The 14,624-nt window shown below is 41.7% G+C and overlaps 1 protein-coding gene across 10 annotated transcripts in view; it reads right to left on the reverse strand.

Moving 5' to 3' along the window:
• Positions 1-14,624, reverse strand: part of ZNF713 (zinc finger protein 713) — a 48,701-nt gene that overhangs the window by 26,549 nt on the left and 7,528 nt on the right. For 3 of the 10 annotated variants that reach the window (XM_063668373.1, XM_063668368.1, XM_063668372.1), the window contains 2 exons: positions 3,914-4,367; positions 3,269-3,357 (listed from right to left, as the gene is read on the reverse strand). In XM_063668373.1, the coding sequence (XP_063524443.1) occupies positions 3,269-3,355 (87 nt within the window). In that variant the 5' untranslated portion in view covers positions 3,356-3,357; positions 3,914-4,367. Of the gene's footprint in view, positions 1-3,268; positions 3,358-3,913; positions 7,755-14,624 lie in introns of those variants that run through there. The other 7 variants (XM_063668374.1, XM_063668371.1, XM_063668375.1 and 4 more) reach the window with 6 other exon arrangements.

Below are 14,624 nucleotides of genomic sequence, written 5' to 3' on the forward strand. Positions count from 1 at the left end.
ACTAGTTTTACGCTATTTTCTATCACTGAGAATGCTACAGTAGCTTAACTGGTTTTTCTCCTTTCAACTTCGGCCTCTCACAAATTCAGTTAGTATATAGCACCAGGATGATTTTTAATGTAGAATTGGATTACTTATTTTGTTATCTTTCTGCTTAAATTCCCCCAAAGGCTTTCCACTGCACTCACAGTAAAAGTCAGACCTATTTTCATGGCCACAGGCTTTGTGTATTTAAGACCTGCTCACTTCTCCAAGCTCACTTCAAGTCATTCTTTCCCTCCTTCCACACCAACCACAGTGGTCTTCTTTTAATTTCTCAAATATACCCATGATTTTTGCAGATGATTTTTAGCACATGTCCAAAATGCTCTTTTCCACTTACTTTTCGTAGGTTCTACTTATCTTTTCTTTCTCATCTTAAATTTCATTTCCCCACAGTTTCTCCCTGATTCCCTAATGTGTATTCATAGCACCCTGTGTTCATTTTGTTTAAAAAACATCTCTTTTGCAATTTATTAGTATAGTTGCTAAATGTCTTTCAATAAGCTCCTTGGGTTTGGGATCATGTCTATTTTTCTCAGTGATGTCTAGCTGATAAAAAGCATAATTTTTGTCACATATGAAATGACCAATAGACCATAAGAAGAAAAAAGGAAAAGAAAAAAAATTTGTCACATACTAGCTGCTCAAAAAATATTTATTGAGGGAATGAATCATCTTCCTTCTAAACATAATAAATGGTTCCAGAAAATTAAAACTAACTCCTTGGGCTAGAATGTGAAAAAGCAGACATGCCACTTAGTTCTAGATGTCTTTCTATTCCTGTCTTTGGGGAGTCTTACAGTTAATTAAGATTAAACCAAATGGGCCAGGTGCGGTGGCTCACGCCTATAAGCCTAATACTTTGGGAGGCTGAGGGGGGCGGATCAGCCTGGCCAACATGGCGAAACCCCGTCTCTACTAAAGATACAAAAATTAGCTGGGCGTGGTGGCACATGCCTGTAGTCCCAGCTACTTGGGAGACTGAGGCAGGAGAATCACTTGAACCCGGGAGGCGGAGGTTGCAGTGAGCCAAGATTGTGCCACTGCACTCCAGCCTGGGTGACACAGTAAGTCTCTGTCTCAAAAAATAAATAAATAAATAAATAAAAATAAACCAAATGAATCTATCCCTTGAAACCCAAAGACCCCAAAGCACTAATATACACCAAATAAAAGCTCAGCTCTAGCTGACAGTCTCCTTATTGTCCCTGCTCTTGCTCAAGTTTTATTTCCTGTCTGCAATGGTCCCCCGTTTTCTCTAATCTCCAAACCCTACCTGCTGATATCAGCACAAATTCAAACTCTGCCTTTTTCATGAAGTCTTCCCTCATCCCTACAGTCTCAATCAGACTTCTCCCTTCTCCCAGCACCTGTTGTATTTGTTGTCTTTTGCATTCACAGCAGCATCCAACATTACGCATTTCTGAATATTAGTTGTGTGATGTGGGTTTTAACAAGCTCCCCATGCTGCGTGTGGTGGCTCACACCTGCAATCCCTGGGAGGATGGCTTGAGCCCAGGAGTTTGAGAACAGCTTGGGCAACATAGTGAAACCTTGTCTCTACAAAAAACAAAAAACAAACCAAAAAAATCCCCTTCAATGAGTTTATTGGCTACATAAGGACAATGATTATCACATATACTTGGAATGATAGAAATCCTATCTGAAGCAATTGAGACCAGTATCTGATGTGTTAAGCAAAAAAGATGGCTAAACTAGCGATCCATAAAAGAGATTTTAAATATTTTATTTTAATTTAAAACATATAAATGTGCATTCATTTTCTCATCTTTGGAAATAAAGCTAAGCCTGTTTTTTGTTTGTTTGTTTGTTTTTTTGAGATGGAGTCTCGCTCTGTTGCCCAGGCTGGAGTGCAGTGGCATAATCTCGGCTTACTGCAACCTCTGCCTACCAGGTTCAAGTCGTTCTCCTGCCTTAGCCTCCCGAGTAGCTGGGACTACAGGCACCCACCACCACGCCTGGCTAATTTTTGTATTTTTAGTAGAGACGGGGTTTCACCATATTAGTCAAGCTGGTCTTGGAACTCCTGACCTTGTGATCTGCCCACCTCAGCCTCCCAAAGTGCTGGGATTACAGGCATGAGCCCCTGCACAGCCCGCTAAGCCTTTTCTATGAGTGATTTTAAAGACTGGGTGCTCATACCTATAATGCAACAGTTTCTGTTTCATGAAGCAGTTTCACAAGTCAGTTACACAAGCAACTGACACGTGGCAAATAATATTTGTGGAGGAATCCTGAGAGTTTTATAATTTTTCTTCAGTGATGTAGTATTGCTAACACCTAATTTGATAGCAATTTTTAAAAAGTGACAGCATTTATCAACTCCTTCCAAAGCATTCGACTAGTTTTCATACAAACAACTCTTGTTGCACTCATACTCATCAGTTTACATAATACCGAATCAGATTATAGAATCATAACAGACTTAGGCCAGGTGTGGTGGCTCACACCTGTAATCCCAGCCCTTTGGGAAGCTGAGGTGAGTGCATCACAAGGACAGGAGATCGAGACCATCCTGGCTAACTCAGTGAAAGCTCATCTCTACTAAAAATACAAAAAATTAGCCGGGCGTGGTGGTGGGCACCTGTAGTCTCAGCTACTCAGGAGGCTGAGGCAGGAGAATAACTTGAACCCAGGAGGTGGAGGTTGCAGTGAACCAAGATCGCGCCACTGCACTCCAGCCTGGGCAACAGAGCGAGACTTCGTCTCAAAAAAAAAAAAAAAAAAAGGAATCATAACGGACTTAAACAGGTTTTGGAAGAGATACAACAGAAGATGCTTGGGAAACATTAATTTGTGATAGATGTTACCCTCAGGCATTCTTATTAATCCCATTAGCTCCAAGCAGTCCTAGGGCCTGGGCATCAGTCACTGTGTTTACACAGAGAATGCAAGCATTGTTTAAATTTTAGTGAGCTATTTAAGGATGATTAAAAGACAGTCCATTGTTTTCTTTTGTTTTCTTCACAGCATCCAGCACAGGCATGAATTCATGAAATTGAGTCTGGTGAAAACGCTGGAAGGAGTGAAGAGCTAGAAAGAGCTACATAGGTGAATGGAAAACATGCTGTGGAGAGTATCATCTGTCACATGAATCTCCTGGGCTCTGGATCTTTGGGACTCAGCACTTCTGAGAAGTGAAAAAGTAAAAGTGCCCACATTCTGAGAACACTGGCATTTCAGAGGAGAGGAAAACTGAACTTACCTGAGATCTCACCATCTGTGAGCCATCATTCATTTCTTTCTCCTCCATGTTCCCCTCCTGAGAAAAAACAGCATTCTGAGAAGCCATAACTAGGAAAAAGAGAAGCACCTTGTTAATATATGACACGAAGGCTGAATTTAAATCCTGGAGATTCTGCTTTGTGTAGGTATGGCAGACAGTACTGAGAAGCCCTCTAAGACATAAGCCTAAAGGCTGTGACGTCTCTACTCCTCTATGACATTCGGGAATTCAATGCAGAACTGTCTCTTCGGGGGTGCAATTCCCCTTGTTGTGGCATAGGGGAGCTCAGGGGCTTTCAGCCCTGGCTAAATACTGATGGCAATTTAAAAAGAAGCCAGTGTTTAGCCCCTACACTCAGAGATCTGGATTTAATTGATCTGGGGTGGGTCTGAGCAACAGCATTTTAAATTGTAAAGTCTCCAAGTGACTCTAAGTGTAGATGAGAACTACTGGGATAAGGCGATGGAGAGCACATGGGTGAGGGCCCATTCTTACTCTTTATCCCCACAAGGAATGAATTCACCCCAAAGTGAATACTCCAGAGATCTGCCTCTCCTCTCTCCTAAGGTGATCCTTCCAATATGCAAAGGAGACGTCACTATTCTCATTTTTCCGAGTGTTTACCTTCCTTTTTGAGTCTCTTGATTCAGTCTTCTACTGGGATTACACCTCTCTGCAATTCTTATGTTGCAACGTCGCCAAAGCTCTGCTATCTTCTACATTAAAGTCAGGAGATGCACCAGGACCAGCAGCTTCAGGAGCTGGGGCTGCTCTTGAAAGTTGATGTCCAGTACTTTATGGGCAATAGCCACTCCCTGGTATTAAAGGGGCCCCATCTCTGATTAGAGCCTCAGGAGCCAATGGATAGCCACAAGAATAATTTCTGCTTCCAGAGGCGGCCACTCTCAGAATCTTGCCTTGTTTATGCCGAGCTGAGATGTAGGGGCTCTTGAAGGTTGGTATTACCTTTTTTTTCCTCCCTAAAAGCATCACTTCTTCATGTACAGACTTCACTATGGTATTCAAGATCCTTAAATCCTGGCAAGGATCTTGTAAGATAGAATTTTAGGTTGAAGACCTGTAATGAGATGCACTAGGGTCAGCAGAAGAAATCCAGCAGTCTCAGCCACCTAGGGGCTTACAGAGTCTGTAAGGAGACATACAAACTATTCTTCACACAGACAGAGCACAGTAAGGTGTGGCATTCTTGAATCAAAAAGCACTTTTAGAATTTCTCAGATTCACACATTACAAAAGGCAGAGGTGTACATGTGTCAATAACAACAAATTCAGCCTCAGTCCTTTTCTTACCTTTTCTATAACAGAGAACACATGCTCTCTGCCTCGAGAAACAGTGACTGTTTTCTTTAGAAGGATGGAAAAACACATGTTTCAACAACAGAGTAAGATTGTATTATTATTTGCTAATAATCATGAAGGAATACATCTTTTTCTGTTCACAAAGGTTGACCTGAGAAATCTATTTTAAAATGTGAGTGATGGAAATAAAGAAAGAAGCCATTCTGAGGAGCAATTTTTTAAAAGAGAAAGCCGCAGTTCCAGTGAAATGGTCCTGTGAGATGAGGCAGCCATTCACGGCCCAAGCATGGCAGGAATCTAACATTTCAAAACTCCTTCATTAAGAGTCAGACCTTTCAGGAGTGATTTAAAAGCACTTTAAGAAATAGGTTCTTCATTCCCCAAGCATAAGCTTGGAAGAAACCCCACAGTCAGGAGAAGCAGATGGGTTTTTCCCCAAGATGGACGACTAGAGATGGCAGAGCCCGTTGTCTGCAGAAAGAACCAAAGTTACAGGTGAGAATGACCGTGGCTGGAGGGGAAGGCTGAGGGAAGAGTGCTGGAACCTGTCAGAGAAACCACGGGTAGAAGCTGGGGCGCAGTGGAGCCAGGCACGGTGGCTCATGTCTGTAATCCCAGCACTTTGGGAGGCCGAGGCAGGCAGATCACGTGAGGCCAGGAGTTTGAGACCAGCTAGGGCAACATGATGAGGCCCTGTCTCTACAAAAAATACAAAAATTAGCTGGGTGTGGTGGCTTGTGCCTGTAGTCCCAACTACTTGGGAGGCTGAGGTGGGAGGATCGCTTGAGCCTGGGAGGCAGAGGTTGCAGTGAGCCAAGATCACACCACTGCACTGAAGCCTGGGCGACAGAGTAAGACCCTGTCTTCAAAAACAAAAACAAAACCAAAAAACCCTCAACAAACCAGGCATCAAAGGAATATACCTCAAAATAATAAAAGCCATATATGACAAACCCACAGCCAACATCATATCGAATGGGGAAAAGTTGAAAGCATTCCCCTAAGAACTAGAACAAGACAAGGATGCACACTCTCACCACTACTATTCAACATAGTACCAGAAGTCCTGGCCACAGCAATCAGGCAAGAGAAAGAAATAAAGGATATTCACACTGGAAAAGAGTAAGTCAAATGATCTCTGTTTGCTGATGACATGATCTTATACCTAGAAAACCCCAAAGATTCGATAAATGACTTCAGTAAAAGTTTCAAGACACAAATTAGTGTACAGTGTCTCATGCCTATAATCCCAGCATTTTGGGAGGCTGAGGTGGGAGGATAGCTTGAGCCTGGGAGTTCAAGACCAGCTTGGGCAACATGATGACACCTTGTCTCTGCTTAAAAAAATACACATATACATATATACACACACACATAAACATATATATACACACATACATATATTTGAAAAATAAGAAAAAAATTAATGTAAAAGAATCAGTAATATTTCAATATACTTTTAACGTTCAAGCTGAGAACCAAACCAAGGCAAATCCCATTTACAATAGCATTCCCATTTACAAAATGCAATCCCATTTACAATAGCCACACAAAATTACCTAGGAATACATTTAACCAAAGATGTGAAAGATCTCTATAAGGAGAATTACAAAACACTGATGAAAGAAATGGTAGATGACACAAACAAATGAAAAAACATCCTGTGCTCATGGATTTGAAGAATCAATATCATTAAAATGGCCATACTGTTCAAAGCAATCTACAGATTCAACACAATTCCTATCAAATTACCAATGTCATTTTTCACAGAATTAGAAACAACAATCCTAAAATTCCTAGGGAACCAAAAAAGAGCCTGAATAATCAAAGCAATCCTAAGCAAAAAAAACAAAGCTGGAGGCATCACAGTATGTGACTTCAAATTATACTAAAAGGCTACAGTAAACAAAGTAGCATGGTACTGGTACAAAAATAGACACACAGATCAACGGAACAGAATAGCTAATCCATAAGTAAAACCACTTACCCACAATCAACTGGTCTTTGACAAAGTTAACAAAAATATACATGGGGAAAGGACATCCTGTTCAATAAATGGTGCAGGAAAACTTGGATAGACAACATGTAGAAGAATGATACCGGACCCCTATATATATATATATTTTTTTTGATGGAGTCTTGCTCTGTTGACCAGGCTGAAGTGCAGTGGCGTGATCGCAGCTCACTGCAACCTCCCACTCCCTGGTTCAAGCAATTTCTCCTGCCTCAGCCTCCTGAGTAGCTGGGATTACAGGCACGTGCCACCACACCCAGCTAATTTTTTGTATTTTTTAGTAGAGACAGGGTTTCACCATGTTGGCCAGGATGGTCTCGATCTCCTGACCTCACCTCAGCCTCCCAAAGTGCTGGGATTATAGGCATGAGCCACCGCGCCCGGCCAGGACCCCTATCTTTTACCATCTACAAAAATTAACTCAAGATGTATTACATTAAGACCTAAGCATGAGACCTGAAACTATAAGAAACCTGGAAGAAAACCTAGGAAAAACTCTTCTGGACATTGGCCCAGGCAAAGAATTTATGACTAAGACCTCAAAAGCAAATGCAACAAAAGCAAAGATAAAGAACTGGGACTTAAATTAAGAAGCTTCTGCACTGCAAAAGAAATTTTCAACACAGTAAACAGACAACAGGAGAAAATATTTGCAAACCATGCATCTGACAAAGGACTAATATCTAGAATCTACAAGGAACTCAACAAGAAAAAAAAACACAACCCCATTAAAAAGTGGGACACACAAGCAGCCAACAAACATATGAAACAATGCTTAACATCATTCATCAACAGCGAAATGCAAATTCAAACCACAAGGAGATACCATCTCACACCAGTCAGAATGGCTATGATTAAAAAGTCAAAAAACAACAGATGTTGGCCAGGAGCAGTGGCTCACGCCTGTAATCCTAGCACTTTGGGAGGCCAACGCAGGCGGATCATGTGGTTAGGAGTTCGAGACCAGCCTGACCAACATGGTGAAACCCCGTCTCTACTAAAAATACAAAAATTAGCTGGGCACAGCGGCACGTGCCTGTAATCCCAGCTATTCAGGAGGCTGAGGCAGGAGAATCGCTTGAACCTGGGAGATGGAGGTTGCAGTGAGCCAAGATCATACCACTGCACTCCAGCCTGGGCAACATGGCAAGACTCCGTCTCAAAAAAAAAAAAAAAAAAAAACAATGGATGTTGGTGATGATGGAGAGAAGTGGGAACATGTATACACTGCTGGTAGGAATGTAAATTAGTATTAGTACAACCTCAGTGAAAAACAGCATAGAGATTTCTCAAAGAACTAAAAATAGAATTACCATTCGACCCAGCAATCCCACTACTGGGTACCTATCCAAAGATAAATAAATTATTATATTAAAAAAGACACCTGCACTTGTATGTTTATCACAGCACCATTCACAACAGCAAAGTCATGGAATCAACTTCAGTGTCCATCAACGGATGATTCGATAAAGAAAATGTAACATATATACAACATGGAATATTAGGCAGCCATAAAAAAGAACGAAATCATGCCTTTCGCAGCAACATGGATGGAGCTGGAGGCCGTTATCTTAAGTGAAATAACTCAGAAACTGAAAATCAAAGACTTCACATTCTCACTTGTAAGTGGGAGCTAAACAATGGGTACATGTGGACATACAGAGGGGAACAACAGACACTGGAGACTCCAAAAGGAGGGAGGGTGGGACAGGGGTTAGGGTTGAAAGATTACCTACTAGGTGCAATGTTCACTATTGGAGTGATGCGTACATCAGAAACCCAGACCACATTGCTAGGCAACATGTCTATGCAACAAACCTGCAGGTGAAATACCATGCAGCCACAAAAAAGAATGAAATCATGTCTTCTGCAGAAACATGAATGAACTGACTTCAGGATGAAGCCCTTTAATGAATACAGGACAAAGAAAGTATCTGCAGTTTCCAGGGCCTAATATTTAAATACATGAAAGGCAGGCACAACTGGAAGGCAGTGCACCTAGGTATTTAAAAATCAAAAATCTCACTTTTATATTTAATCCCCAGTCCCCCAAAAGAAGGAAACACCACAATACCAGGCTATGCAATGCGTCCACAGTGCTCCTTGCTACAAAAGCTTTCAAAAAGGCCAATGAAGTTTTACATTTTTCTCAGCAAAAATGCCAACATAGGAAACAAACAGGGAAGGAACACATTTAAAAAGGGACTTAAGCTGGCTAAAAAAATTCCCAGAAACAGGATCTAAAAGAGAAAAAAGTGGAGAGGCCTTCCCTGCTCCAGAAAACGTTATAACCTAAATATAGGCTTTTAATTAAGCTGATTTCTGACCACAGAGCTCTAACATAAAAAGTCTTTCCAAATCTCTTATCAGATTTCAGCCGGGACAAACCTAAAGTAGGTCTCCTCTTCAGGTTGTCTGGTTCTAAAACCAGCTTTTCCCCCCTAATTGTGTATGCAAATGAATTACTTTACATTTCAAAGGATCCCATTTTGGCTACTGCTGCTTATGACCACCACGTGTTAGGTGGGTCCACTTTCCTAGATATTTACAAGAGGATGCCCCATAAGTGTCATACACAAACCCAGCTGGTGATGGTCACAAATGAAAAACCAAGCCCCAATCCCCAAAAATAAAACACAGCTGCAATCTTAAAAGTATGCTGTATAAAATGAGACCATAGGTGCCACACTGCCAATCCCTTACCCTAACCTCCCATCCCGAGGCAGAGGCAGAAAAATCTTGACCTGAACTTTCCACTGTGACAAAGGCAGAAAAAAAAAGGCAGTTCTCTGCAGATATCTTGACCTGAATCTCCTGTCCAAAGACAGAGATTGAAGCCCTCACTCTTAAGGAAAAGGAAAGATTTGAAAAACAGCTGAAATAATGTCTACACCTTCACCCAAATAATGGGAGGTCTGAATTCAGGAGAACTTACCCAAAACACCTGGTGGGATTGCTGAGGACAGGGAGTTCATGCTGGTGCCAAGTGCCACTTTCAAAGAGAAACACCAGTGGTGAGTGAGAGTCACTCTCAATCCTGCCTCTTTAGGTATGTTGACATAAAAGGAAGAAGTTGAGGCAAAGTTAATCTAACTGGAGAGCTTATTTGGGCCAAGTTTGAGGACTGCAACTTGGGAGTATAGGTTCAAGTTGCCATGAAATTACACTCTGATTAACAGCAGTTATAAGTGGATTTTTTTTTTTTTTTTTTTTTGAGACAGAGTCTCCCACTGTCGCCTGGGCTGGAATGCAGTGGTGCAATCTCAGCTCACTGCAACCTCCGCCTCCCAGGTTCAAGTGATTTTTCTGCCTCAGCCTCCCGAATAGCTGGGACTACAGGTGTGCACCACCACACCTGGCTAATTTTTGTATTTTTAGTAGAGATGGGGTTTCATCATGTTGGCCAGGAGGGTCTCGAACTCCTGACGTGGTGATCCGCCCGTCTCGGTCTCCCAAAGTGCTGGGATTACAGGTATGAGCCACTGCGCCCAGCCATAAGTGGATTTCTAAAGGAAAATAAGGAGCAGTTCCTGAGTTGTTTACCAAAAATCTACATCAAAATCACATAAGGTATTGATTGGCTATACATTGTTCCTTGTATCATAAATTCCAGGAATGTGAAGATAATGGGTGAGTCTGGAACAAAATGACTCTAAACAAGTGCGCCCTGCAATGGGTGCAGTGGGGCAATGTTCACAGCTCAGACCGATCCATTTTTCTTTTCAGTACAAACTGAAGAGGGCTCCAGAGATTACCTAATTGTAGTTTTCCCAAAGTGTGCTAAATTAGTATTTTATGTCTGTTACATTGGTTCTAGAACCCCCATGGATACCAAAATCCATGTCTAAGGAATACCAGTGAAGCTCACTGCCTGTGTAGTGGTTCTGTCTGAGCTGTGCATTAGACACACTAGTGCAGTAATGAGTCTAATGTAGTGATTTTAAAATATACAGATGTAAATACATAGACATCCAGGTTCCACCCGAGAGTTCCTAAGTCAGAATCTGAGAGGTGAAAATCTGCTATCTACATATTTTTTAAATGCCCCACAAGTGATTTTGATCCAAGGCAGAGTTCAGAACAACTACTGGAGCCTTTCATTTCCTTGACTTCTTCAACCTCAATGTTTTTCACCATCTTTCTAATTCAGTCATCCACTTCGGAGGCCACGCCCCTTCTGAAATCTTTCTTACCTTAGAAAACACTAGACAGTGGGATCTAGACTGGATAGGGAAGAAAGTGAAGACAAGAGTGGCTTAAAAGGAAAGAAATTAGGCTGGGCATGGTGGCTCACACCTGTAATCCAGCACTTTGGGAGGATGAGGTGGGTGAATCATTGAGGTCAGGAGTTCGAGACCAGCCTGATCAACATGGTGAAACCCCGTCCCTACTAAAAGTACAAAAATTAGCCGGGTATGGTGGTGCATGCCTGTAATCTCAGCTACTTGGGAGGCTGAGGCACAAGAAATGCTTGAGCTGAGGGGGTGGAGATTACAGTGAGCAGAGATCAAGCCACTGCACTCCAGCCTGGGTGACAGAGTGAGACCCTGTTTCAAAATAATAATAATTTAATGTCTCTCCAACATTAAAAACTCTCACTGGCCATACACCCCTTTTGCAACTACCATCCTCTCTTTTTTTCAAGGCCGTAACTCTTCAAAAAATTGTCAATACTTTCTCTACTTCCTCATCGTGCATTTCTCAGTTCTCTATAGTCTGGCTTTTGTTCTACCCTCAGTACTCTGCTGAAACTGCTCTGGTTGTGACCACCAAAAACCTTTATGTTGTTGTTCATGCAATGGACCTCATTTTTTTTTTTTTTTTTTTTTTAAGATACAGTCTGGCTCTGTTGTCCTGGCTAGGGTGCAGTGGTGTGATCTTAGCTCACTGCAACCTCTGCCTCCTGGACCCAAGCTGTCCTCCCACTTCAGCCTCCCAAGTAGCTGGGACTACAGGTGTACACTACCATGCCTGGCTAATTTTTGTATTTTTAGTAGAAGTGAGGTTTCACCATGTTGCCGAGGCTGGTCTCAAACTCCTTAGCTCAAGTGATCCACCCACCTCGGCCTGGTGCTGGGATTACAGGTGTGAGCCATCAGGCCTGGCCTGACCTCATTACTTCTTCCAAGACAGTATCTGATACTGGTGACTGGTGACTCTTGCTTTACTTCCACTGTCTCTCTCAGGGAGCTGTGATCTAGTCTCTTTTCCTTTGCTTGCCTTTTACGTGTTGCTGCTTCTTAGGTTTTCCCAAGATCTACTCTTGTTCCTCTGTAGTTGACTTACAGGGATCTTAAAGAGACAAAAACCTTATCATATCAGTCCCACACTTAAAATTATTCAGGGCATCCTGCCACTCTTAGGTTGGAGTAGAAAGCCATAAAGAATCCTATGACTGACTGCTTTCTGCTCTCTGCAGTCACTCTCTTGTTTGCTCCAGAGGCTTCATTCACACAGACCCACTGTTAGGTGCTGAAACGTGCCATGTGCCCTCCCTCCACCCCCATGACAATGTCTACTCCTTTTTCAGGTCTCAGGGAAGATTTTGACATCACAGACCACGTGAGGTTGCTCATTTACCTCTTCCTTTTCCAGGTAGGTTTTTGTTGTTGTTGTTGTAGTTGTTTGTTTTTTGTTGTTGTTGTTTTTTAAGACACAGTCTGGCTCTGTTGCCCAGGCTGGAGTGCAGGGGCACGATCTCGGCTAACTGCAATCTCTGCCTCCTAGGTTCAAGTGATTCTCCTGCCTCAGCCTCCCGAGTGGCTGGGATTACAGGAGTGTGCCACACCTGGCTAATTTTTGTATTTTTAGCAGAGATGGGGTTTCACCATATTGGTCAGTCTGGTCTTGAACTCCTGACCTCAAGTGATCTTCCCGCCTTGTCCTCCCAAAGTGTTAGTATTACAGGTGTGAGCCACCACACCTGGCCATGGGTAGCATTTTTTTTTAAAATCACTGTAATTATTTGTCTAGTAACCCATCTTCATACCTCACCATTGTGTTATGTTAATCTCCATGACAGTAGGAACCTGGTCTATCTGGTTAACTATTCTATTAATATTTTCAATGTCCAGTGCCTGGCACATAGAAGGCACTTAATAAATATTTGCTAAATTTGTAAATGAAAGGATTCTGGTGTTTGCTTTTTTTAATTTTCAAAAAATTTTTAATTTTAAATCCATTTTAGACTTACAGGAAAGTTGCAAAATAGTGGAGTTCCTGTATACCATTCACTCTGCTTGTCCTAATGTTAACAGTTTACAAAATCACAGTACAATGCTCAAAACCAAGAAATTAACACTGGTATTTTTTTTTTTTTTTTTTTGAGACGGGAGTTTTGCTCTTGTTGTCCAGGCTGGAGTGCAATGGCGAGGTCTCGGCTCACTGTAACCTTTATCTCCCTGGTTCAAGAGATTCTCCTGCCTCAGCCTTCCAAGTAGCTGGGATTACAGGCACCCACCACCACACCCGGCTACTGGTACAATATTATTAGCTCAAATTATTCACATTTCACTAATGTTCTTTCTCCACTAATGGTCTTTCTCTGATCTAGGATATACACTGCACTCAGTTTTATTTTTCCTTAGTTTCCTCCAATTTGTAATAGTTTCTTAGGCTGTCTTTCATGAGCTTGACACTTTTTAAAAAGATTCAAAAGCATTTTATGACATTACATATATTTAAGAGGGGGCAAAAATGGAGAGATATAGGTTATACGCCTGAGCATCAAGCCTGAGAGACCACCTCCCTGTTCAGGCCCAGGCTCTGGAGTTCATTACCATCAATGCCATTTTGATTGTGTAGTAAGATGCAAATTTGTCTTTACAATAGTTAAGATGACAAGAGAAATTCACACTATGTATCGAATAGCAAGGTGATGAAGTAAATTATAACAGCATGACAATGCAGGAGCAAGTAACCAATAGATTAACATTACTTTGTCTATTAAATGCTTCAGTGCTCTTGTATACTTACCAATGATTTCAATGGTTTAATAAACATCTAGTTTTATTACACTTTGTACTAGAATAATCTCAAAGATATAATGTATTTTAGCAAAAGAGTAAAATCCTATCAGTTTTCTATTCCTTCTTATATATTGACATTCTTATTTTATTTTTATTTTTTGGAGATGGAGTCTCACTCTGTCACCCAGGCTGGAGTGCAGTGGCACAACCTCAGCTCACTTCAACCTCTGCCTCCCAGGTTTGAGTGATTTTCCTGCCTCAGCCTCCTGAGCAGCTGGGATTACAGGCATGTGTCACCAAGCCTGGCTAATTTTTGTATTTTTAGTAGAGACGAGGTTTTGCCATGTTGACTGGCTGGTCTCGAACTCCTTACCTCAGGTGATCTGCCTGCCTTGGCCTCCCAAAGTGTTGAGATTACAGGTGTGAGCCACTGTGCTCAGTCATATTGACATTTGTAACAGTCACATCAGTTGATGCAGCAAACTACATGTCATGTGTTAGTAAGTGATACAAAGGTTTGCTCTGTAGAGTTAATAAGCTGCACTATGGCTGCAGTGAAATCATAACATGTGATCTGTTTAATGAAGGTTAAATCCTTCATGTTCACTTAACTCAGGAACAGCCAAATGTAAGAGGTATATTGGGCAAGGGGTGGAGGGTTGGTGGGTGCAGAGCTTCCATGCCCTCTCTGGGCATGGCAACCTCCAGCACCTGTATGTGTTCACCAATCTGGAAGTTCTCCAGACTCCTTTTTTTAGTGTTTCTATGGAGGGTGCATTATATAGTCAAGATTGATTAAACTACTAGACATTGGTGACTTAAAAATTTTTTTAAATTTCTAATTGACAAATAAATAATTGTACACATTTATAGAGTATAATGTGATACATTAATATATATTTACATTGTTGATGTGGTTTGGCTGTGTCCCCACCCCAAATCTCATCTTGAATTCCCACATGTTGTGGGAAGGACCCAGTGGGAGGTGACTGAATCATGTGGGCAGGTCTTTTCTATGCTGTTCTCATGATAG

Source organism: Pongo pygmaeus, chromosome 6 (genome assembly GCF_028885625.2).
Source record: "Pongo pygmaeus isolate AG05252 chromosome 6, NHGRI_mPonPyg2-v2.0_pri, whole genome shotgun sequence".
NCBI lineage: Eukaryota > Metazoa > Chordata > Mammalia > Primates > Hominidae > Pongo > Pongo pygmaeus.